Genomic DNA, 23,999 nt, shown 5'->3' on the forward strand with positions numbered 1-23,999 from the left:
AAATTCTCAAGAGGGAGGCACCGGTCACACTAATTCACGAAATCGTTTTACGGAAGATTTCTAACGTCATCCTGTAACTAATGCACATTGAAAAACAAACATCAGAACTAAAGAATTTAAGAACAAAAAGCACTTCTTCACCGCACTGCCAAAAGAACGAAATGTTACCTGCCTGCTTATTGGCAAAGCCCTCGTTTAAAACATCTACGAGGAATTTTATTCGTCAGGGCAAAACGTTTCCTACCACTTTATTGCTGCCCTGCCTGGAGGCCACTCCCCCCAAAACCAATATGTCTTGTGTCTGCTTCAGTCGGCTCCTTCCGGGAATGAAAAACAGACTGGGCAGGTCCGCTTCGGCTCCGAGGTTCCCATCCGCGCGCGCTGCCGGCACCCAGGGCCTGCGGGCCGCGCCTCCCCGCATCCTGCGCACCGACATGAATATTCAGCCCCCGGTTCCAGGGCGCGCGCCGGGGGAGTACCCACAAGCCCCCGCGGCCCCGCCCAGTCGGCCTCCGGGGACTCGGAGCGGGGCGAGGTCACCTGGTGCTCCCCGAGACCTTGGCCCGCGGCCCAGCGGCAGGGGCGGGCCAGGCGGGCCGCCCGCCAATCGGCGCCTTGCGGGCCGGGAGCGCGGGGCCGCGGGCAGGGGAGGCAGTGCCCCAAAGGCGAAGACGCCAGTCTTCAGAACCCTCGGGAGAGAGTGGGGGAGGACTAGAGACGGCGAGAGGCAGGAGACTAGGGAGGGAACTCAGTCCTCAGTTATCACCACCTTAAGGCCAACATAGCGCAGCGCCCCTGGGCCGCACAGCCTGACGGGAGCTTCACTTACCCCGCAAAGGCAGGGCCCGCGCTACGCGACCTCGGCACCACCCCCCACCGCGGGGCACGCCGGGAGAGAGCCGTTTTGGAGGGTATTTCCGGTGTTAGGACCGTCTTTACGGAAAGGGTGGGGCCGGCCTGGTCCCGCCCCTCACGCCCAGCAGGGGCGGGGTGAAGAGTGACAGCCCCTCGGCCCGCGCTAAGGCCCGCCCCTGCACCGGAAAAAGGAAGGCGGGGGAGTCGATCCCGGGAAAGGCGCGAGGTCTCCAGAAAAGACAGCTAGCGGCAAGGGAAAAGGGGCGGGCCCGGGTCGGAGGGGCGGGGCGACTCGCCTTCCGCTCGGGTCACGCGCGGCAGGAAGTGCTGCCGGCCGCGGAGTACTCGAAATGGGGACCTGCCTGGATATTAAGATTAAGAGAGCGAACAAGGTTTATCACGCCGGGGTAAGTAGGGTGGGCGGGCCTGCAGGTCCCGTCGTCTGCGGGGCCCCGCGCACTTCTGGGTGTGCCTGGGCGGGGCAGAGCGCCCCTCCAGGTGCGTCCCCGCCAGGTGTGTTCTGCGCGCGGCCCGCAGCCCTAAGGAGGGCACCCCGGGCGGAGTCGTCGCCGCGTCGGCGGGGCTTGCGGGCCGGAGGGGCCGGCGCCTGGGCTGCAGCGTTTACCGTCTGGCCTCGTGAACATCCGGCTCGGCCTTGGTTCCGGAGCTCGAGCTGTCCAGTGAGGGCCGAGGAGCTCGGTGACCACCTGCCACGTTCCTTCGCTCCCGCTGTGACTGCAGGGGTCTTACTGAACGAAAGGCAGAATTCGCTTTGAAAGCAGAAATACGCACTTCGGGCCCCGGTCAGCTCTAACACCGTACAGAAGTGACTCATTTCTCCGGTTTTATTGTTTGAATGATCTACAGAAGGAATAGCATATTAAAATGCAAGTACAAAAAAATAAAAATCTTAATTATGGCACTAACAAGTTTTGTGCCTGCCATTCGCCAATCACTTAATCTCCTCAATCGTCAGTTGCCTTATTTGCAGAACGAGGGTGATGCAAGTTTCTTGTAGCTCAACCCTACTCTGCAGTAGAATCAATCACCTTGGGAATTTTAAAGTATGATAGCCAGGGTCCCACTCCCAGAGATACCATTGATTGGAATGTGCAGCCGGTGTTAAAATCCCAGCTGGCTTGCACTGTGGAATAAACTTGCGGGTAGCAGTTGGTCACATTAATGCAGAGCAGTCTCAAGAAGGATCGAAGACCAAGCAAAGATCATGAACAGATGCTAAACCTTTTGAGTGCAACACAGCTGGGGAAACCTGATATTTACACAGACTCAAATGGTCACCTCCCAGATTATTAATGTCAAAGGGAAAAAGCTACCTTTATAATGGAGGAATCAGGTTATCAGGACTCCAACGACAACCAACAGTGAGCATCACCTCACTGCCACCACTAGTGACACTGAGGTTTAGTTCTGGCATGATAATAAAGGGTCTGGCCTGATGGCACTGCAAAGCAAAAGCCCTTCGATGTGATATTCCTACCAAAAGGGTTCAACTTAGATCAGTTCGTAAGGAAACAATCAGGCATTTCCAAATTGAGGAACACTCTGAAATAATTGGCCTGGATTCTTAAAAAATGTGAATGTCATGAAAAGCAATTTTTCTAGATTAAAAGAGCCTACAAAGATACGACAGCTAAATACAGTGTGTAATTCCTGATAAATAAATTTGGATATAGATTGTACGAAAAATAATTTTGTATGGGTGTTAAATTTCCCGAGTGGGATATTTGTATTTTGGCTATGTAGGAGAATGCTCCACATACTGAAGTCTTTAGGAGTAAAGTGTGGAAATAACTAGATTTTAAATAGTCCACCCACATACTGTGTGTGCGTGGATGTGAGGAGAAGAGAGAGCAAGTGGGGCAAAGTGTTAATAATTGAGGACTCTGATCGAGTCTAACTTGTATTTTTTTTTTAATTTTTTTTTAACATTTATTTATTTTTGAGACAGAGAGAGACAGAGCATGAACAGGGAGGGGCAGAGAGAGAGGGAGACACAGAATCTGAAACAGGCTCCAGGCTCTGAGCAGTCAGCACAGAGCCCTACGTGGGGCTTGAACTCACGGACCGCGAGATCATGACCTGAGCTGAAGTCAGACGCTTAACCCACCGAGCCACCCAGGCGCCCCTTGTATTCTTTTTTTAATAACAATTTTATTGAGATGTAATTCAAATACCGTAAAACTTACCCATTTAAGGTGTAGAATTCAGTGGTTGTAACACATTCACGGGGTTGGGTAAATAATCACCGCCATGTAATTTTACAACATTTTGATCCACCCAAAAAGAAACCCTCCACCCATTAGCCGATACTCCTCATCCCCTCTACATCTCAGCCCCTGGCAATCACAGATCTACCTTCTGTCTCCATGGATTTGCCTATTCTGGAAACTTCATATAAATGAATCATACAACATGTAGCCTTTCATGACTGGCTTAATTCACTTAGACTGTTTTCAGCGTTCATACATGTAGCGTATGTCAATCAGTTCCTTGTCCTTTTTATGGTGGACTAATATTCCATTGCATGGATAGACCATGTTTTATTTACCCATTCATCTGTTGATGGACATTTAGGTTGTTTTCACTTTGGCTTTTATGAAGAATGCTACTGTGAACATTCCTGTACAAGTTTTTGTGCGAACATAGGTTTTCATTTCTCTTGCATATACACAGAGGTGTGGAATTGCTGGGTGATACAGTAATTTTATGTTTAACGTTTTGAAGACCCACCAAACTGTTTTCCAAAGCACTGGGACTGCTCTACTGTGTGTGAGCGTTCCAGTTTCCCTACTATTTTGTATTCTTGGAACTTTTCTGTGGCTTGGAAATTCAGAATAAGAATTGGGGGCAGACAGTGGTAGGAGACTATATACATTTTGCCTTAATCATTTTCATTTCATTAAAAAGTCAGTACATTCTATTCAGAGATGTTGGGCCAGCTGAGATGTTTTCTGTGGCTTTTAAATAATGGCACAAGTAATCGAAGGTGCATCTAGAAAAGCTGCAAGAAATGAAGTGGTGAAGTTGTCCCAGCTGGAAGTCTTCCACATGTAGGACCAGGCCTCGTGGGTGGCGGAGTCGAAGGTGGTGTCAGCTTTGCACAGCTACTAGTGCACATCCCTTAGTGCCATTAATGGGGAATAGAACCTGTAGTTGCTGGCTTATGGCGGTTTTAATTTAATTAACATTTTAATTTAATTAACATTTGTTTTAACTTAACAGGTTTTTTCACTTTTATTTATTTTGAGAGTGTGAACGTGCATGAGCATGTGGGGGAGGGCAGAGAAAGAGAGAGAATCCCAAGCAGGCTCCACACGATCAGCACAGATGACACAGGGCTCAAACCCACGAACCGTGGGATGACGCCCCGAGCCGAAGTCGGACACTTAACCGACTGAGCCACTCGGGTGCCCCCCTATGGCAGTGTTTCTTGATCTTGCATTGGGAGACCGTACATGGTGAGTAGAAGAGAAAAATCGAGGTAACTTCTCCTAAACAGATGGTTGCTATGTTTTTAGAAGCCAAAGGAAGAAAAAATGTTACTACACTGGGCAGTCTAATCAACCAACAAAAGTATGTATCTGAACGTATGTGCCTGTGACTCAGATGTCAGACTCCGTGATCTGTGATTCAGGATAGGTGGAGTAAGCCAGCACTGCTATGGTGGCTTCCTAGGCTCCAGCCGGCAGGACCCTTGCTGGCCAGTTGCTTGATGCTCTCAGGGCCTGTGGACAGTGCGTGTTTCAAGCATAGTTTGGGCCATGGTTGTGTGAGGGGTGGCCTCTTTTTCCCACTCTCACTGGCCGCAAGGGGAACTAATCACATACAAGTTTTCGATTTTCCCTGCACATCTCAACAGCGCTGGTAAAGATTCCGTTACTCAAGATTTGACTCCTCGGTGGGTCACCAGAGCACAGTACCTGTAACTGTCATTGTTTGACGTGGCTACCCCCTACGTTAGCCCGATCCTTAGGTCGTAAGTGATTGTCATTCATGCAAAACATGTTTGCCTGTGTAACCACATAAAGCGGTCTTCTGTTCCACTCAGACGTACTTGGTAAGCACTGGTATGGGTTTGTTAGGCCGTATCACTCCGTTTTACTGATGAGGAAACTGAGGCCTAAGCAGGTTGAGAAACTTGCCCAAGGTTACCCAACTCCTGACAGCCTGGATTCCAGTTCAGGCCAGCTAGCTTCGTCCATCCAGCAGTCTTGCCATCCTGCCTCCCTAAGAGTCACTATTTTTGTGCAACATGGTTGAATTTATAATGTAGAAATAGTTGTTATTAATTTCCTAAGAGTGCTATAATAGTATTATAATATTTCCGTTTAAAAAACTATGACTTCTGGGGCACCTGGGTAGCTCAGTCGGTTAAGCATCTGACTCTTGATTTCAGCTCTTTGTTAGATCGAGTTTGGGATTCTCTCTCTCTCTCTGCCTGCCCCCCTTCTAGCTCTTTTCCTCCTTCTCTCTCTCTCTTAAAATAAGTAAATAAACTTTAAAATAAAAAAATAGGGACGCCTTGGTGGCTCAGTCCGTTAAGCATCTGACTCTTGATTTTGGCTCAGGTCGTGATCTCACAGTTGGTGGGTTTGAGCCCTGCTTCGGGCTCTGTGCTGGTTGTGTGGAGCCTACTTGGGATCTCTCTCCCTCTCTGCCCCTCCCCCATGGGCACGTGCACTCTCTCTCTTTCTCAAAATAAATAGATAAACTTAAAACATAAAAAAATAAATCAGAACCTCTCCCCTACCCTTAAACCATGGAAACCACTGGTTTGTTAAAAAAATTTAAAAAACAAAAACTATGACTTCTACTCAGAAGAATGTACTGATTCTGTTACTGTGCTTTTCAGTATTTTACTTATCATAAAAGCATTTGAAAATGGCTTTGATTCTGCGGATACCAGAGAACCTGAGTTACCTTGGGTTTAAAATTGGCAGTCGGGTTTTTTCCTAGAAAAAAAAAAAAGTTTTTTCCTATTATTGACAAAATGATAGACTTTAAAAAGTCACAGTTGAATCATTTAAAAAATAAAAATGTAATTCATGCCATGTTGACCACTTAACATTTTATAGAAGGCTGCTAAGTGAAAAGCAAGTTCTTCCTCCTCTCCCCCCCACCCTTTTCTGTACCCTGGAGGTATCCCCTAGCAGTTCATGTACTAGTCCAGGCATTGCCTATGAATAATAGGTGTGCATGTGCATGCACTCACACACACACACACACACACACAACTTGTTCTTTCTGCATAACAGTGTCTCTGTGTCTTGGATACCTGTTCATATCACCACATCCCCATCAATCTCCTCCTTTTTTAGTTGTTACTTAATCTAAACAAATTTATTCACCCCGTGTCTTTGGTCTCATGAGGCTTGGCGGTCAGAGAGAGAGATGGGTAACTATATAAACGAAAGGTGAGAAGGAGCTCAAATAGGAGTATCTGTGGCAGATGAGCACAAAGTTGGGCATCCGCATTTCGGGCGGGCAGTAGTAGGGCCCTCTGGAGCTCACTGGCGGTGATGTTTGCACCTAGCTTTGAAATTTAAGCACTGGTCTGGGGTCTCCCTCCCCACCGGGCCTGTTCATTCCCACCAGGAGGAAGAGACAGTGTGGCAAAGTGAACAAGAACCCGCAGACATTTGCAAAGCAGTCTGAGTCCAGTAAAAAGGTTTCGGACTTTTTTTTGTAGGCTTTTCCAGTGACTTCTATAATCCCATTTGACAGTAATTTTTTTTTTTTTTTTTAAGAGAGAGTGCACGAGCAGGGGAGAGGGAGAGAGTGAGAAAAGAGAGAGAGAGGGAGAGAATCTTAAGCAAGCTCCGCACTCAGCACAGAGCCCCACACAGGGCTCGATCCCACCACCCTGGTACCATGACCTGAACCAAAACTAAGAGTTGGACTGTCCACCAACTGAGCCACCCAGGTGCCCCCACAGCAGTTTTTTGTTTTTTTTTTTAATTTTATTTGTTTTTGAGACAGAGAGAGACAGAGCATGAACAGGGGAGGGTCAGAGAGAGAGAGAGACACAGAATCTGAAGCAGGCTCCAGGCTCTGAGCTGTCAGCACAGAGCCTGATGCGGGGCTCGAACTCACAGACCATGAGATCATGACCTGAGCCGAAGTCAGACGCTTAACCGACTGAGCCACCCAGGCGCCCCTCCCTCACAGCAGTTTTTAAAGGGGATTTCACTTTATCATCTTTCCAAATATTTCCCCTCTTTTTCTTGAATTTATTCTGCCTTTTTCCTGTTGTTGTCTTTTATGTTCCTAACTTGACTGTTTAGCATATCAACTTAGAGCCTCCTTTTAAAAATGCAGACGTTTCCCTCTAAGGACTGCTTTAGTTACAACCGCAAGTCTGCTCTGCCTACGCGCTGCCCGAAGACACGGCTCCAAAGGACCCCACCAAGACTGCATGGCACAGCAACCTCACCCTCTGCAGACATGGCAAGACCCCCAAATCACTCTACCACCGTGTCGCGTGAGGTGTGATTTGTGGCATTTCATACTTTATAATAAGATATTACTACAATATCTTCCAATTTCCACTATGGTTTTTCCTCTGACACGTGAATTGTTTAGAAGTGTGTGTTTTCAATTCTGTTGTAAAAACAATTCTCACTCATAGACTTAGAATAATTCTTTTTTTTATTTTAACATTGTATTTTTTATTTTTTAAGAGAGAGGGACAGAGCACAAGCAGGGGAGGGGCAGAGAGAGGGGGAGACACAGAATTGGAAACAGGCTCCAGGCTCAAAGCTGTCAGCACAGAGCCTGACATGGGGCTTGAACTCATGAACTGCGAGATCATGACCTGAGCCGAAGTCGGACACTCAACTGACTGAGCCACCCAGGCGCCCCGACTTAGAATAGTCCTTAAATTGCAAATTTAAATTTTAGAAAGTTCCTTATGAGAAGAGTACCTTGAACTGGAATGTGTGATCATGGTGGAGCAGAGGTGTTGGTCCGGTGGTCAGGAAAAGACTTAGTATCATGCCATGTTTTCTGTAACTCAGTAGTAACCTGTAATGCATTAGCAACACCTTTTATAGGTACCTGTATCATTGCACCAGTTAAACTTGTTGCAATTAACTTGTTCTTTGAATCTTCCTAACTACAATACTGTCTTGTTGACATTGATATACCTAGGGCCGTCAGTACCTGCCTACTCAGTAGGCACTCTAAGACTTTATTAAACGATAGTTGAAGCCTTTAAACTAAATTCATAAAGCTAATAGTTTTCTAAATGCATCGATCAGAAAGGGAAAGCTATGGTTTCATAGGTATACTATAGATTTTCCTTTGTAATTACAAATAATACTCTAGGCATAAATTCTAGACAGATGTTGGTAAGATTCTTATTTTGGCATAGCCCCAGAGCTATGTGCGAACCCTCTCCATTATTTGTATTTGCTTTAGGACTATCGTTCTTAGGGTTTTTTTTTAATGTTTATTTGTTTATTTTGAGAGAGAGCATGCATGTGAGTGTGAGCCGGGGGAGAGGGCAGAGAGAGAAGGAGAGAGAGAATCCCAAGTAGGCGCCACACTGTCAGTACAGAGCCCGATGCAGGGCTCGATCTCACAAACCGTGAGATCATGACCTGAGCCGAGTTTACGAGTCAGACGATCAACCAACTGAGCCACCCAGGCACCCTTATGATGATCATTCTTAAAAGAATGATTCAAATAAATATGGGAATGGAGACTTCCAAATTCCTATCAACGTGATTCTCTTCTCTGCAATTCAGAAACAGAAAATAATAGAAAGTGGTCCAAAATTTGATCTGTGCCTTCATCACAATTTACATAGCGCAGAGTGAGTAGACCTTCCTCAGAGCTTAAAGCAGCATTGCCGTTCCACTCTGAGAATCCTTCTCATTGAGTTCAGAAATTTGACTAGTGTTTCCCAAGCCCCATGTATGTCTGATACAAGATAATCAGTAATATGATTTAAAAAGAATTCCCTAATTCCATATTTCCAGTGAACATTGTGATAACCCATGAGAGCACTTAACTAAAATTGCTTTATAATAACATATACTAATATGGCCCTTTCCAACTTTAATCCCCACCAACACTGAAGAATGCCCCCATTTTATGCCTGAGAAGACTGAGGCTCAGAGAATTCAGTGACATACACTGATGAGAGGAAATATTTGAAATCGGGCTTCTGTATGCCTTGTCTTAATTTTTAAGGCCTTAATTTTTCTCAGCTGGAGGAGGAAGCTGATACCTACTCAAAAGTGTTATTGTAAAATTAAATGACATAATGTTTTAAGACATTTACTGTAGGCTCTGACCCTTAGTAGGGGCTCAAATGGTAAGTGTTGGTATCGCGAGGTTTTTCGATAGTGTCTGTTCACACAGAATCGCTGTGTTAGTGCACTTTCCAAGTGGCGTACAAGTCAGTGTCGTATCAGATGCTTCTCACATCGTCAGATGTCTCTCCACCGTGGACTTGGAGGAAGGAGGGCCAGTGACCTAGCAGCCCCGATAGGGAGCCCGGCAGTTTTGGGCACTGAAAGCTGAGTGGAGTGTTGGTCTCCCTGTATACTCCTCACACGGTGCAGTAGATGTGTTCTTGATCAAAAAGTTTGACTCCATTGCACCGTAAATTATTGTTTTCAGTGCACCGGGGAAGTTTATTGGTTGAAAGAAACTTGCAGTAAATCTTTTGGTGATGTAAATGTGGTTCATTTGTTTTTATAAATTCAGAATGTTTTATGTTCTAAAATCCCGGCACATGTACTCGTGAAAGTGATGCTGTTAAATAACGTGCTTGTGCAAAACTTAAATAAGAGCTTTGCTCTCCGTCATAGCCAGGTCACAGTGATAAGGGATTTGTGCCCAGTGCGCTGATTACTGTAGCGTGAGAACCGCTAGGTTTCCATCTTGTCTTACTTGGCTTGCATGTACTTTCTTGTTACAAAATTAAAGAGGGAAAATCCTATATGTAACAGTTTGTTACTCTGAGGAAAAATTGCGGGACTGGAATCGAATGGAAAAAGAGCCCCTTACTGTACTTTGTACTGCACGATTCTTGATGCACGAATGATCAGTTCTGGTGAATGCTGATGCAGGTACTTAGGGTACAAAGATGTAGATCTTTGAGCCAGGAGGGGTGAGTAATCCTAAGACATGTGGGGGAGGTCTGAACCTTTTAGGAATCTCTGTCGTCTAAACGTTGAGTGGGTCTCCTCTAGAATAATCGAATGCTCCTCCAAAGGCCTGTCTCCTGAATCGTAACCTAACCCTTATGTAATGCATGAGAGGCATTTTCAGAATTATCCAAGCCTGTTTGAAAACTGGGTGCAGTAAAATGATTCATGTAGTTCTCTAGTTGGTGTTTGTGACAGCGGGTTTTGTACTGACCTGAGCATTAGGAAAGCCTGCTTGACCGCTCTGGGTGTGCCGGTTTCTAGACTCGGCAGCAGCCGGACGAGTGTCAGCACGCAGGGCCAGGCTGCCCTGACTCCAGCAGGGTGGTTGGGTTTCCTCTGCCTTCCTCTGGATGCCGGTCCCCAGTTCGGACCTCCTGGCCTTGCATCATCTTGGATTTGCTGGTGGAACCAGCCGCACCCTCCCCGTGGGCTCAGACCTGCATCTTTGCCTTGCCTGCTTCCTGCGGTGATGGTCCCCCAGCTGGAGAGCCAGTAGCATGGGCAGGTTTGGGGGAGATGCCACCTCTCTCCCCGTCTCGTCCCCCCTCTTGACTCCGTCCCCACTACTGCCCCAACCCGAGTCAGCAGAGCCCTGCTGGGCTGTTCTCCAGACTTCAGGTTCAGCTAACCCTACGGATGGACGGTCCCTGCTATGTCTCCCTTACCTCCCCGCTCTCGGTCCTCTTGCACCTGTGAACCACGGGCTGCTCACCCCCTCAGCTTTGAGCTGGACCGACTCCCTGGCCCTGGCTCTCCTCCTACTTCCATCACTCTTCCTGCACGTCTGCCCACCCTGCTTGTCCTCTGCCCTCTGAGCACAGGCATGTTCTAGAAAAGCTGTAAGTTGCAGTCTGTTTTCCGTTTGCTTCCCACTTTCATTTCAGCTACATGAATATCTCTTCATCTCATTTGGGTTTTTTTTTCCCCCTAAATCAAGTAGTTGTTACACAAAAATGCAATTCTTTTAGTAGACAAATCAATGGCCTCACCCCCACCCCCTGTTAGTTTTCTGGGCTTCAGCTGTTTCATTCAGAAAACAGTCCCTTGTGAGCCACTGGGTGGGTGGGCTGACCTGTTTCCCCTCCCCATGAGCGCACAAAGCCTTGGAAGTTTCCGAAGAGCATCATTAACAAATTAGCAACTGAGGGTCTCGTGCCAGCAAGAAAAGGACAGTGTTCTTGGCCCTGTCTAGATGGATGGTTGAAGGAGACGTAGGTCATGCGGTGCGTGTTTGTGAGCCACTGTGATTCCCACGTGTGGCTGGAGATGCAGGGTGCTGGGCTCTGGTGTGTTGGGCATTGTTCCTCTCCGGCTGTGGGGTTCTGGGTCCTTTCAGATGCTTTCCACAGACAGGTAAAGATCCAATTTTTGTAAAAGACTTTTGTGAAGTGAAGAATTCCTTTCAGTTTCAATTAGTGTCCCCTACCTGCACACAACACTTTCCGGACAGCTTTATGGTGAGCAGCTCTTAAAAAGACTGTGTTGGTCTTCTGTTGTCCTTATTGAAGAGAACAAAGTCTACTTTCTTACTCGTAGGTAGAAGAAAATTCAGGCTCAGAGCAACGGTGCCTTTCTTGAAGTGATGGAAGATATATATCTCCTTTCATCCCCAAAACTAAAGGGAGTGTTTCCTTATAAACAGCTCAAGAAAATGAACAACATCGTTTAGAATGAAGATTCCCCCCCGCCACCCAAATTGAAGCCTTGAACCTCTTATGTTAAATTAAATCTTATATAGAACTCTAACATACCAATTTTTGTAAGTATATGTTTTATAAGCATATAAAATCAGAGCTTTTCCCCTTTGAGGAGGTTTCCCCTGGCTTCCCTGACTCATCCTCAGATCCCAAAGTGGCTGCTGAGGCGTCTGCATAGGCCTGGGGCTCAGCGTTTCACAGCTTGAAAAGTACTGGTTGTATGATGTAATGACTGGCCACAGCCAACAAAGTTGAAGTTTTGTATCATCCCATTTTATTTTGTCTTATGCCAGAACTTGAAAGCTCTGTTAACTTTCACATATAATGCAGTGGGTGCAACCAGGCTTAAAGCATTTTGCTTTCATTCACTGGAGTATGTAAAGAATAATAATAATTAAAAGAGGTAGCCTCCTACTCTACACGAGATTCCAGACCTACCCTTGTTGGTGAGTCTTCTGCCAGTTTCCTCCTTGACAACCCGCTCACCTGGGGTTCTTGGGCCAGTAGTCCCAGCAGAAGCCGGTGGGGTCTGGCCACCTTCACCGTTGTTCTCCTTACCGGTGGGTGATTAAGCTTGCCGTGGGAAGAGCGGTGTGAGATTGTCAGTAGAGCCTTTGATTCTTGCTGGGAACCTGAACCTGGTCATGCTCTCCTGACCCCGGATGCTGATGTTCAGAAAGGGCTTGCCTCTGAGAAACTGTGGGCTCCCACCAGCTGTCCTCCTGGCTGTCAGGCAGGTTCTCACGGTGTGTGACATTGGCACACGGGCTTTCTAATGATGGCTGGGCTCCGTTCATCCCCAGCACCCCGCCCTCTATGCTGACGTGCTTCTCTATGCTTATGGTTTTCTGTCACACACCTGGCATGATGTCAGCCAAAAATCGGCCCTTCCTCTGCTTCTCAGAAAAGATCGTTTAAGACCATTACTCTAAAACCCGAGTCATCATCTTTAGGAAAGGAACAGAAGTCCCATCAATGGAAAAGTAAGGGATAGAAGGACAGAAATTCCTCCCTTCAATAATAATCAGGAAAAAAAAAAAGCCACTTTTTTTTTTTATTGAAAAAAGATCTAGTGGTGTTAATTTGGCCACGCGTTTCAGATCTTTCAAAAAAGTTCTATTTTATAAATTAAAAAAAATCTATGTTTTCCCTTGCTAAGAAAATTTAAGGAAGAGAAAGGAGTATCAGATGAGAAGTAACATTCCCTGTCCCCCTCCTTCACTGCCCCGTAAGCGCCCAAGAATTAGCACGTGACACTCGCAGCCTCCCGCTGTGGCAGGGTCCTACAGTCTCTTTGGGCAGGGTGCCCGGGAGCCACTGGGCCGCCTGGAGCAGAGGCTGCTGCTGCGTTTGGAAGCGCGATCAGTCGGCCCTGGGCTCTCTGGCCCCGCTCCCGCCTGTGGGCCCTGCTCCCCTCACCTCTCGCCCTCTGCTCCCGGGCCCGGGCTCTGCCTTGGACTGATGCTACACTGTTGATGATACACTGTTGATGTGTACGTTGTTGATGTACTGTTCTCATTCATATGAGAGTTCCCTCTGCCTGGGATTCAGTTTGGTGGCTTGTTGGAGTTCATTATGTAAGCGGGCTGGCTGTTCAAAGCATTTTCTTTGGCCAGCTCTCTGTATTCCTCGGTCATTACTTTGGCATATCATCAGGCCAGCTCCCAGCCTTCTGTGACGGGAGCTCTCTGAAGCTCTTGGTTTGTAGTCTGGATGGAGTCTTTATGTTCCCTTATGCCAGTAGTTGCAGACAAATGTCAGTGTTCCCAAGTTTCCATGAGTTGTACTGTTCTTGAAATTTGAAACCCAGTCATCTCTATTAAGTCATCACTTTGCTAATACGTAGTATCCAAGCCCTGAAACCACACAGCTCACCAGGATTCTAAGGTAACACTCCTGTCCTGAAGACTCCATATTTACTTACTCGAAAAGGTTTCGCTTTTTGTGACTAGTGTCGGCAATCTTATTTTGCCCCTTCCGGAACTTTTACTCAGTGGCTCAGATTTCTTTTCCAGACTCAAGAAAGTTTGGGAACTGGAAATTTCAGACATGTCTCCCTCGGACAACTGCCATGAGTTTGTCAGCCCATTTTACTTAGTATCTACACCTGTACTTCTATAGCTAGAAGTGCAGAGGAAACCTGCTGTCTTTCACCGTAGTAGTACAGCATCAGAATGCGGTGCTAAAATGCAAGCCTTGAGAAAGGGACTTTTTGTCTCTTTTGTCCCCTGCCCTGTCCCTGGTACCTGGAACAGTGTCTGCCTCCTAGAAGGCATACCAAAAATGTTTGTTCAATACATAATGATATTATTTCTGCTATTTTGGCAATACATATGTGAATGTAAGCCAAACAAGTTAGTATCTCAGTATTTTGTTACCGTTCTGTTGTCAGTGAACCAATTGATTTTCACAGATTTTTACTTAAATATTAATCACTTTCAGGGGTGCCTTGGTGGCTCAGCCGGTTAAGCGTCTGACTCTTGATTTTGGCTCAGGTCATGGTCTCGTGGTTTCTGAGTTCGAGCCCTGCATTGGGCTCTGTGCTGACACTGCAGGGTCTGTTTGGGATTCTCTCTCTCCTTCTCTCTCTGCCCCTCCCCTGCTCATGTTCTCTCTCAATAAATAAATATTTTAAAAAATCTTTAAATATTAATCACTTTCAGACTGTGACTCTGTTGTCGAGAAAGTAGCATGTATTGAAGAGGGCATCTTTTTTTTTTTTTTTTCTTAATTTTTTTTTTTTCAACGTTTGTTTATTTTTGGGACAGAGAGAGACAGAGCATGAACGGGGGAGGGGCAGAGAGAGAGGGAGACACAGAATCGGAAACAGGCTCCAGGCTCCGAGCCGTCAGCCCAGAGCCCGACGCGGGGCTCGAACTCGCGGACCGCGAGATCGTGACCTGGCTGAAGTCGGACGCTTAACCGACTGCGCCACCCAGGCGCCCCAAAGAGGGCATCTTTTGGGATGAGCACTGGGTGTTGTATGGAAACCAATTTGACAATAAATTTCATATATTAAAAAAGAGAGAAAGTAGTATGGCTGTATTTCCGTCTCTGCTTAATGATCTCTGTGGGTTTCTTAATTGAGGTTATCACATACAATAGATCACTCTTCAGCGAAGAGTTCTTTCGAGACGGTAACCGCCACCATGGTCAAGATCTGGAGCAAGGACACCTGGGTGGCTCAGTTGGTTGAGTGTCCAACTCTTGATTTCAGCTCAGGTCATGATCTCATGGTTCGTGGGATCAAGCCCCACGTCAGGCTCCGTGCTGACCATGTGAAGCCTGCTTGGGATTCTCTCTCCCTCTCTCTCTCTGCCTCTCTCCTGGGTTGCATGCATGTGCTCTCTTTCTCTCTCTCAAAAAAAAAAAAAAAGACCTGGAACAGTTCTGTCACTCCCTGAAACTCCCTGTGTCCTCTGTAGTCAACCTCTTCTCCCCCCTCTACCCCCCCCACCCCCACCCCAGCCACTGGCAAACTCTGGTCCGTTTTCAGTCCCCTATGGTTGCCCTGTTCCAGAATATCTTGTAAGTGGCCTAATTTTGCTTACACGATATGTAGCCTTTTGAATCTGGCCTTATCGTGTAGCATGATGCCTTTGAGATGCATTCAAATTGTTGTATCAATAGTTTGTTCCTTTTTATTGCTGAGGTGGCTTCCCAGGTATAGATGTACCACTGTTTGTTCAGCCATCCACCTGTTGAAGGACATTTGGGTGATTGGAATAAAGCTACTAGAAACATTTGCGTACAGATTTTTGTGTGGACATAATCTTTCGTTTCACCTATAAATGGGGTTAAGTAGCATTATAGGTTTTAATGACAGATCAGAGACGATACAGTCTCTTAAATTCTCCTTTCTAGAACTACAGTAAACACCACATGATACTGGCCATTACTGACTATGTGGTGACCTATCTGGTGATTCTTCTGCTTTTCAGACAAGATGGAAAACAGTTGTGATACAGAATAGTGGAAATGGGGGTACCTCACAAATTGAAATCTCCCTAATGTTTCTGATTTCTGTTTTCCAAACAGAGTGGGTCTTTGAGTGCTACTAAGAAAGAGTATTGTTTCAGCAATTGTCTTCACGATTAATTGTCTAACTTGCGTTTTCCCACCTGGCTCGCCGATTTACCTTACGATTTTGCTGTGCATTTGATTCTCTCGTTGGTAAATGAAAGGACAGCCCATTATCGATGTGCAAGATCTCTAGACCAAATGTGGTGTGAGAATCCCAGGGTGGTTCTGAGTAGTGCTGCAGCATTAGGAAGGAGGGACTTGTTTGGATACACAGAGGACTCTTGGGAACAGTGCCGGCTCCTCTGGGACCATCAGAACGGAAAGATACTGGAGAGAGAATGGCTGAGGCATCAACTAAGAGGCCTTTGCCTCTCTGGCAGTTGTGTTCAAGTCCAAAGCAAGAGATAATCCAGCTGTGACTTTCTAGCATACAGTCTTCAGATCTTTTCCCAAGGCGAGCAGGTTATCAGAATTTAAAGAACTTAGAGTCTTTGTACATTTAGGTCCAGAGGCCACCCATTCTGGGATTGATCTTACTTTAAAATTGATTTATTACGTTAATAGTTAATCAATTCACATGGTTTAAAATTCATGAGTTCCAGGATGGACGCATCTACCCCTCACCATCCATCAAGGTCCTCTCCATGGGGCAACCAAAAGCTATCTATTTCTTGTGATTCCTACCAAAGAGATTTTATGCATATATAAGTAAATCATACATATGGCCTTTCTCTCCCCCCTTTTTTTTTCACAATGGTGCAATATGCATCCTTAAAAAAAAATAATAACCATGTATATACTAATGTGAACGATTTCCAAGGTATTGTTAAGGGGAAAACCACCATTTTCCTGTTGTTGGAATTTAGGTTGTTTACAGCCTCTTGTTATTACAAACAGTGTTGTAGTGAGTAACCGTGTTCCTAAGTCATTTCACCTGTGCTGGTATATCTCAGGAAAATTCCTAGCTAGGAATTGCCAGCCCGGGTGTTAGCGAAATGTCTCTGGTATTGCCAGATGTTCCTTATGAGGTCATGGTACTCCAGACTCCACCCACCGCAACATCTGAGAGTACCCATTGCTGCCTCCCTTAACACAACACGATAAAATATTTTGATCTTTAGTAATCTGATGGAAAATGGTGGAAAATATTTTGATCTTTAGTAATCTGATGGAAAATGGTGGAAAATGGCACTTAGGATAGTTTTATTATTTCTCCTATTACTGTTGAGATTGAGCGTATTTTCATGGGTGTGGAATAGATTGCCTTCTTTTTCTGTGAACTCTTTGTTCCTATCATTTGCCCATATTTAAAATATTTTTTGATGTTTATTTTTGAGAGAGAGAATGAGAGACAGAGTGCGAGTGGGGGAGGGGCAGAGAGAGAGGGAGACATAGAATCTGAAGCAGGCTCCAGAGCCCGATGCAGGGTTTGAACCCACGAACTGCGAGATCCTGATCTGACCCAAAGTCGGACACTTAGACCAACTGGGCCACCCGGGTGTCCCGTCGTTTGCCCATATTTTAATTTTTCTGTTAAGTTGTTTATCTTTTCCATTTATTTTTTAGGAGTTCTTAAAGTATTAGAGAAATCATCAGCCCTTTGCCTTTTACATGGAGTTGCATTATTTCCCAGGTTTATCATTTATGTAAATGATTTGCTCATAATCACTTTTATGAAACAAACTTTAGGTTGTATCTGTAGTCATATTTATTCAGAATTTTGAGTCATTCTTAGAAAGGCCTTCCCCACTTTGATATGATAAAAATCATCCTGGATGGTTTCTTCCAACATTTTGGTTATTTCTGTTTTTACATTGAAGTCTTTGGTGCGTTGTGAACTTTTCTGTGAACAAAGGTTTACAGTATGGCTCCAGCTTATTTTTTTTTCCAGTTCTGAGGCCAGTTTTCTAGTATCATTTAGTGACTTTTCCATCTTTTCCTCTGGATTTAAAACGCTTACCTTTATTATCTGTTAAATTCCCCTACTATCTGGGTCTGTTTCCGGACTCGTCTATTTCCTTCTGTTGACCTTTCAGCCTGTACATGCCCTGCACCTCACGTCGTGAGTAATGGTGGCGATGTGACATCTCATGGGGCTAGTCTCCTTTTCAACATTTATTGACTATTCCATAAGAATCTTCAAATCAGCAGCACGTGGGTGGCTCAGTTGGTTGGGCTTCTGACTCTTGGTTTTGGCTCAGGTCATGATCATGGTTCATGGGATGGAGTCCTGTGTCAGGCTCTGTGCCTTTGGCATGTAACCTGCTTGGGATTCTCTCTCCCTCTCTCTGCCTCACTCCCACTTGCATGCACATTCTCTCTCTCTCTCTTTCTCTCTCTCAAAATAAGTAAATAAGCTTTAAAAAAAAAAAAAAAGAATTTTTGAATCAGCTTGTCTGGTCTTTCTCACCCCACCAAACCCCCCCCAAAGAGAATTATTTTCTTTAGGATTCTGTTGCCTTTATAGACTTAACTTTGGGAAAGTAGACACACTTAGGGTGTTAAAACTTTGTGTTCATAAGTATGGTATGGCTTTTCATTTATTTTGTGCCCTCAGCTGTTTTAAGTTTTTGTCTTATCTGTGTTTTGGACATTTCCTCTTAAGTTAATTTATAACGTTTTAACTTTTGGGGGCACCTGGGTGGCCCAACTGGACGGCTCAATTAAGCATCTGACTTCAGCCCAGGTCAGTATCTCGCAGTTCATGAGTTCGAGTTCTGTGTCTCACTCTCTTTGCCCTTCCCCCACTCACGCTGTCTCTGACTCTCTCAAAAATAAATAAACATTAAAAAAAAAAAAAAAAAGCTTCCCATATAATATTTTAACTTTTTGTTGCTTTTGGAAATAAAGTCTTTACTTCCAGCCATGTCTTCTCACTGGTGGTTGTTTTATACAGGATGCCTTATTAATTTCTCTGCATTAATTTTCTACCCAACTGTCTTCCTGAAATTTTCTTCATGTTGATAATTTTCAGTGAATTCTCTTGGGTTCTTTTAGGCATGCAATCATATTATCTGCAGATAATGACCATTTTACTTTCTACTTTTCAATTTTCATACTATTTGTCTAGTTTCATTATGTTAACTAGTACTTGTACAATAATAGTGGTGACAGTGTTCATCTTTGTTTTATTCTTTTTTTAAATTTTTTAAATGTTTTAGAGAGAGAGACAGAGTATGAGTGGGGGAGGGGCAGAGAGAGAGGGAGACACAGAATCCGAAGCAGGCTCCAGGCTCCGAGCTGTCTGCACAGAGCCTGACGTGGGGCTTGAACTCACGAACCCATGAGATCATGACCTGAGCTGAAGTTGGTCGCTTAACCGACTGAGCCGCCCAGGTGCCCTAATCGTTGTTTTATTCTTGATTTAAAGGCAGTGTATCTCATTTCCCATCAAGGCTGAGGCTGGCTTTTGGGGAAAGTAGATATATTTTGTCATGTTAAGGAAGTATCCTTCTAATGTTACTAAGAATTTTATCGAGGACGGGTATTAGATTTTAGCAAGTGACTTTTGTGCATCTATGGAGACGACTGTATTTTTCTCTGGAGAGCTATTAATGTGCTGTATTAATAATTTTTCTCAATAATCGAGCTATCCATTCCTGGACTAAATCCCACTTGATTATGATGTGATATTCCTTTAAGTTGCTCCTGGATTATATTTGCTAATATTTTATGTACCTTTTATCTGTTTGGGAGTAGTTTAATATTGGAATTTTCTGCTCTTCATATATTTTGGGAGTGGTCTATGAATTTCTCTGGGCCTGGCGCTTTGAGCAGGGGTTTATTTATACCTTTCTGTACTTTTTCTAAGGTGATTGATTCGGTTTCATGGCTCCTTTGTTTAGGTTAATTGTATTTTCTAGAATGATAATTGACTTTATCAACTTTTCAGATTTACTTACATGCAGTTGAATAATGTGTTCTCCTATTATTCTTTTAATAACCTCTGTATCTCTGATACTTCCCTCTTATTTTGGAAATTTGTGCTTTTTTTTTTTTTTTTTTCTTGATAGTCATTTGCTTTTTTTTCCCCCCTGAAAAAACAACTGTTGAACTTACTTATGGGCCAGCTTGGTTGATTTTTGTGAAGGAACCACGGATATTAAGTGTGTATCTCCTTTTCCAGGGGGTAGAGTTCCACATGTACCTCATTGACATGTAACGTAGGTCCTTTATAGCCTTTCTTCTCTTTGTCCTTTTATCTGTCATGAGCCAAGGGGGTAAATGAACACCTCCCACAACTAACGTGCTTCCCTCAATTTGTCCTTGTTTCCCCTGTGGTTCTTGCACTGCGTTTCGATGCTGTGTTATTTGATCTGCAGCGAGTTCTGCCACAGGTCGTCGCTGTGAGTGGCACTGCCTCGGGTGGTACAGCGCCCTTCTGCTTCAGCCCTTCCTTCTCTGAACTCACCCTTGTCTGATGTGAAGATTACAGCCCGTGATTTATTTCTTCGCTTTTGCCTCACAGTCCTTTGCTTATCCTTTCTTCTTCTTTTAGGTGCTTCTCTGTCATACACCATAAAATTGGGTTTTGCTTTAAGATATAATCTGTATGTCTGTTTTTAATAGACGTTAATTTAGCCCATTTATTAATGCGACATATGTTTGGCATTAGTTCTGTCACTGCTGCTTTGTTGTCACTCGAGGGGATGGTTAAGTACCTTTTAAAACTTCTTCCTCTCTTATTTTCTTTGCTTTGTGTTGATTTTCTAATACTTTGGAGTTTTATTCGTTATAGTTGTTACCCTTACAACTTTTTATTGTGCCCCACATCTGCTATGTTTTAGACGTTATTTATAATTCCCTCTTGTGAACGATGATGAGATGACTGTATCCCCTCTTTCCTTCTTCCTTTCTCTTCTACCAACTGGTCCTAGTTATTTACAAATATTAACTCTACTGGCGTCTACCTTTGTTAAGTTTGTACTGTATGGTTTGACGTGTTAACTTTAGATCCTCACTGTCTAATAGAACTCTCCCCAGTGATGTGCATGTCCTGTACGTTATGACAGCAACTGGCCATAAAGTGGCTTTTAAGCACTTGTACGTGTGGCTAGGATGACTGAGGGGCTGAACTTTAAATTTTATTTATTATTAACCTATATAAATTTGAATTTAAATAGCTACCTGTGGCTAGTGGATACCATACTGGAGAGCATGGCTTTATTGGAGTGTTTGTAAGTCCCAGCTGTGAGAGTCAGGAAAACCATGGCTCTCCCTTCCTTCCCCAACTAGTGTCACTTAAGTCCCTTCTACACTGTCAGGTATTTTGCATTCTTCTACCGTCATCATCGCGTATCTCGTCGTTAGAGTTGAATGGATTGAATCTTCACATGTTTGTTTTGTTTTTTTAAAGATTTTATTTTTAAGGAATCTCTACACCCAGTGTGGGGCTCAAACCTGCAACCCCAAGACCAAGAGTCACACGCTCCACTGAGCCAACCAAGTGCCCCACACGTGGGTTTTTTTGACACGGTTTTTCTAGCCATCCCACAGGTGCATATAATTTGCAATGTAGTAAATTCCTCAAGGAGGATTTTCATACAGTGTTCCCTGGGGTTTATTTGTTTCTGCACATTTAAAACTCTTTTATACTGGAGTGACTGTTGAAGTGGGTATAAAATTCTAGGATCACTTTGTTCTTTGAGCACTGTGTCAGGCATTTTGCTGTACCTTCGTTTTGTGTCTTGCTGTGGAGAGTTTGTTTTCTCCCCTCTTGTGAGTGACTTAATCTTTCTGCCTGACTCCTAAAGGATTTTCTTTTTCGGTTTAGAATAATTTTACTGTAGTTTGTCCTTTTTCTGACCATTCCTGATTCATTTTCCCTCTCAGTATTTTAAAATTGATCAGTGACTGTGTTCTGTTCCATTCTTTCAGTTTTCTTATTTGGGAACTTCGTTATGCGCCTGTTGGGTGTTCCTCACAGTCTGTCCTATTTGTCATTGTTTTTGTGATTCTTTTTAGTTCTTAAATTTTTATTTACTTTGAATTTTCTTATTTCTGCCCTGCATGTACTTTTTGCCCTTTTCAGCTTCACCCCCTTTTCTGTGGTGTTTTTGGTTTTTTCCTTCCACTTCTTTTCTGAGTTTTTCTTCTACCTTTACCTCTTTCTGTGGCCTCATCATGTCATTTTCCCTGAGCTCTTACAGCTCTGTTTTGTGCCCATCCTTTATAGAAGCAGTTTAAAAAGTTCATGGTGAAATGCATCTTCACAGTGTTCATCTGCTTGATGATACTGTTTTTCCTGGTGAATGGTCATTTATGAATATTGAATAGTGAATATGGATCGAGGGCTTGTGGTTGCAATCACTCTGCCCTTGTGGAGTTTATGTTCCAAGAGTACAGATAATAAGTAAGAGAGAATTACTTATGTGTATTTTATTGATTGATTAATTGATTGATTTTTGATTTAAATTCGAGTTAGTTAACATACAGTGTAGTACTGGTTCAGGAGTAGAACCCAGTGATTCATCGCTTACATACGACACCCTGTGCTCGTCCCAACAGGTGCCTTCCTTAATGCCTGTCACCCGTTTAACTCATGCTCCCTTTAGCCCACCCCCCACCCACCTCCCGTCTAGCAACCCCTGTTTGTTCTCTGTGTTTAAGAGTCTCTTATGATTTGCCTCCCTCTCTGTTTTTATCTTATTTTTCCTTCGCTTCCCCTATGTTCATCTGTTGTGTTTCTTAAATTCCACGTATGAGTGAAATCCTATGATATTTGTGTTTCTCTGCCTGATTGACTTCTCTTAGTGTCATACCCTCTAGTTCCATCTACATTATTGCAAATGGGAAGATTTCATTCTTTTTGACCTCGGAGCAATATTCCATTGTAAGTGTGTGCATATACATATATATATACCACATCTTCTTTATCCATTCATCAGTTGATGGACATTTGGGCTTTTTCCATAATTTGGCTATTGTTGATAGCACTGCTATAAACATGGGAATGCAGGTGCCCCTTTGAAACAGCATTTTTGTATCCTTTGGATACATTCCTAGTAGTGTAATTGCTGGGTCATAGGGTCATTCTATTTTTAATTTTTTGAGGAACCTCCACACTGTTTTCCAAAGTGGCTGCACCAGTTTGCAGTCCCACCAGCAGTGCAAGAGGGTTCCCCTTTCTCCACATCCTCTCCAACATCTGTTGTTTCCTGAGTTGTCAATGTTAGCCATTCTGACGGGCACGAGGTGGTATCTCATTGTGGTTCTGATTTGTACCTCCCTGATGATGAGTGACATTGAGCATCTTTTGATGTACTTGTGTGTATTTTAGGAGGTGACATGTGCCCCAGAGTGGAGTTGAGGTGGGGCTGACTGTTGGGGAGAGGGCGGTTTGGGACGGCACGGTCTGCGAGGGCCTCACTAAATGGGGCCATTTGCATGATGACTTCACAGAGATGAGCGAGTGAGTGTTGAAGAAAAACGATCCGTGACGCTTGTTAAAGATGGTCGGGCAGGTTTTTTCAAGGAGGACTTCTGTGGTGGGCGCAGGGGAGAGAACAGGCTCAATTCTGAGCATGGTGTAGGTAAGGAGTGGGGGTGGGGAGGAAGAGACACGGGGACTGAGTCCAAGTGGGGATTCTGGCTTAACCAATCTAATGGGACTCTTGCTGAAGGCAGGCCAGGTTGACGGGGTCTCATGTGTTGGGCCGAGGGCCCCGGGTGAGGAACCTGAGCAAGGGTGATCAGATATGGGGGGTGGCTAAAGCAATTAGCAGAATTCTTGCTACAGTCAGACATTGCAGAGGTGAACACGGGAGTCCAAAAGTTGAGGCCTCGTTGAAAAAGAGCTCAAGAGAAGCTGAGTAGAGTTTGGTCAAGGAGAGGATTTTTGTCACAAGCCGTGTGGGTATGTGCAGGAGGAACATCCAGGTTGGGGGGGGGGGGCGGGGAAGGACATGTGCAAATGCCCTGAAGTTGGAATTTGCAGGCACCTAAAGGACTAGCAGGGGGGCCAGTGAGGGAGGATTGGAGTGAAGTGATTGAGGGGGAGGGCTGAGAGATGAGGTCAGGGAGGGGGAGAGAGAGAGGAGAGAATCTCAAGCAGGCTCCTTGCGGTCAGCAAGGAGCTTGACAGAGGGCTCAAACCCACTAACCGTGAGATCATGACCTGAGCCGAAGTCAGGAGCCCGATGCTTAACCAACTGAGCCACCCAGGCGCCCCTACACTTGGACAAATTCTATATCCTTCTTTTATTGGCAGGGATTGAACAGACCTGTATATCATAGGAACTCC

At 44.7% G+C, this 23,999-nt stretch overlaps 1 protein-coding gene across 2 annotated transcripts in view; it reads left to right on the top strand.

Moving 5' to 3' along the window:
* Positions 1–1,036: 1,036 nt before the first annotated feature.
* The window catches only part of VPS26C (VPS26 endosomal protein sorting factor C), a 52,237-nt gene continuing 29,274 nt past the window's right edge, over positions 1,037–23,999 (top strand). The window contains exon 1 of one of the 2 annotated variants that reach the window (XM_045501393.1): positions 1,037–1,262. In XM_045501393.1, coding sequence (XP_045357349.1) covers positions 1,206–1,262 — 57 coding nt within the window. In that variant the 5' untranslated portion in view covers positions 1,037–1,205. The remainder of the gene's footprint in view (positions 1,263–23,999) is intronic. The other variant, XM_045501394.1, reaches the window with a different exon arrangement.

The sequence above is a fragment of the Leopardus geoffroyi genome, chromosome C2 (genome assembly GCF_018350155.1).
Source record: "Leopardus geoffroyi isolate Oge1 chromosome C2, O.geoffroyi_Oge1_pat1.0, whole genome shotgun sequence".
Lineage (NCBI taxonomy): Eukaryota > Metazoa > Chordata > Mammalia > Carnivora > Felidae > Leopardus > Leopardus geoffroyi.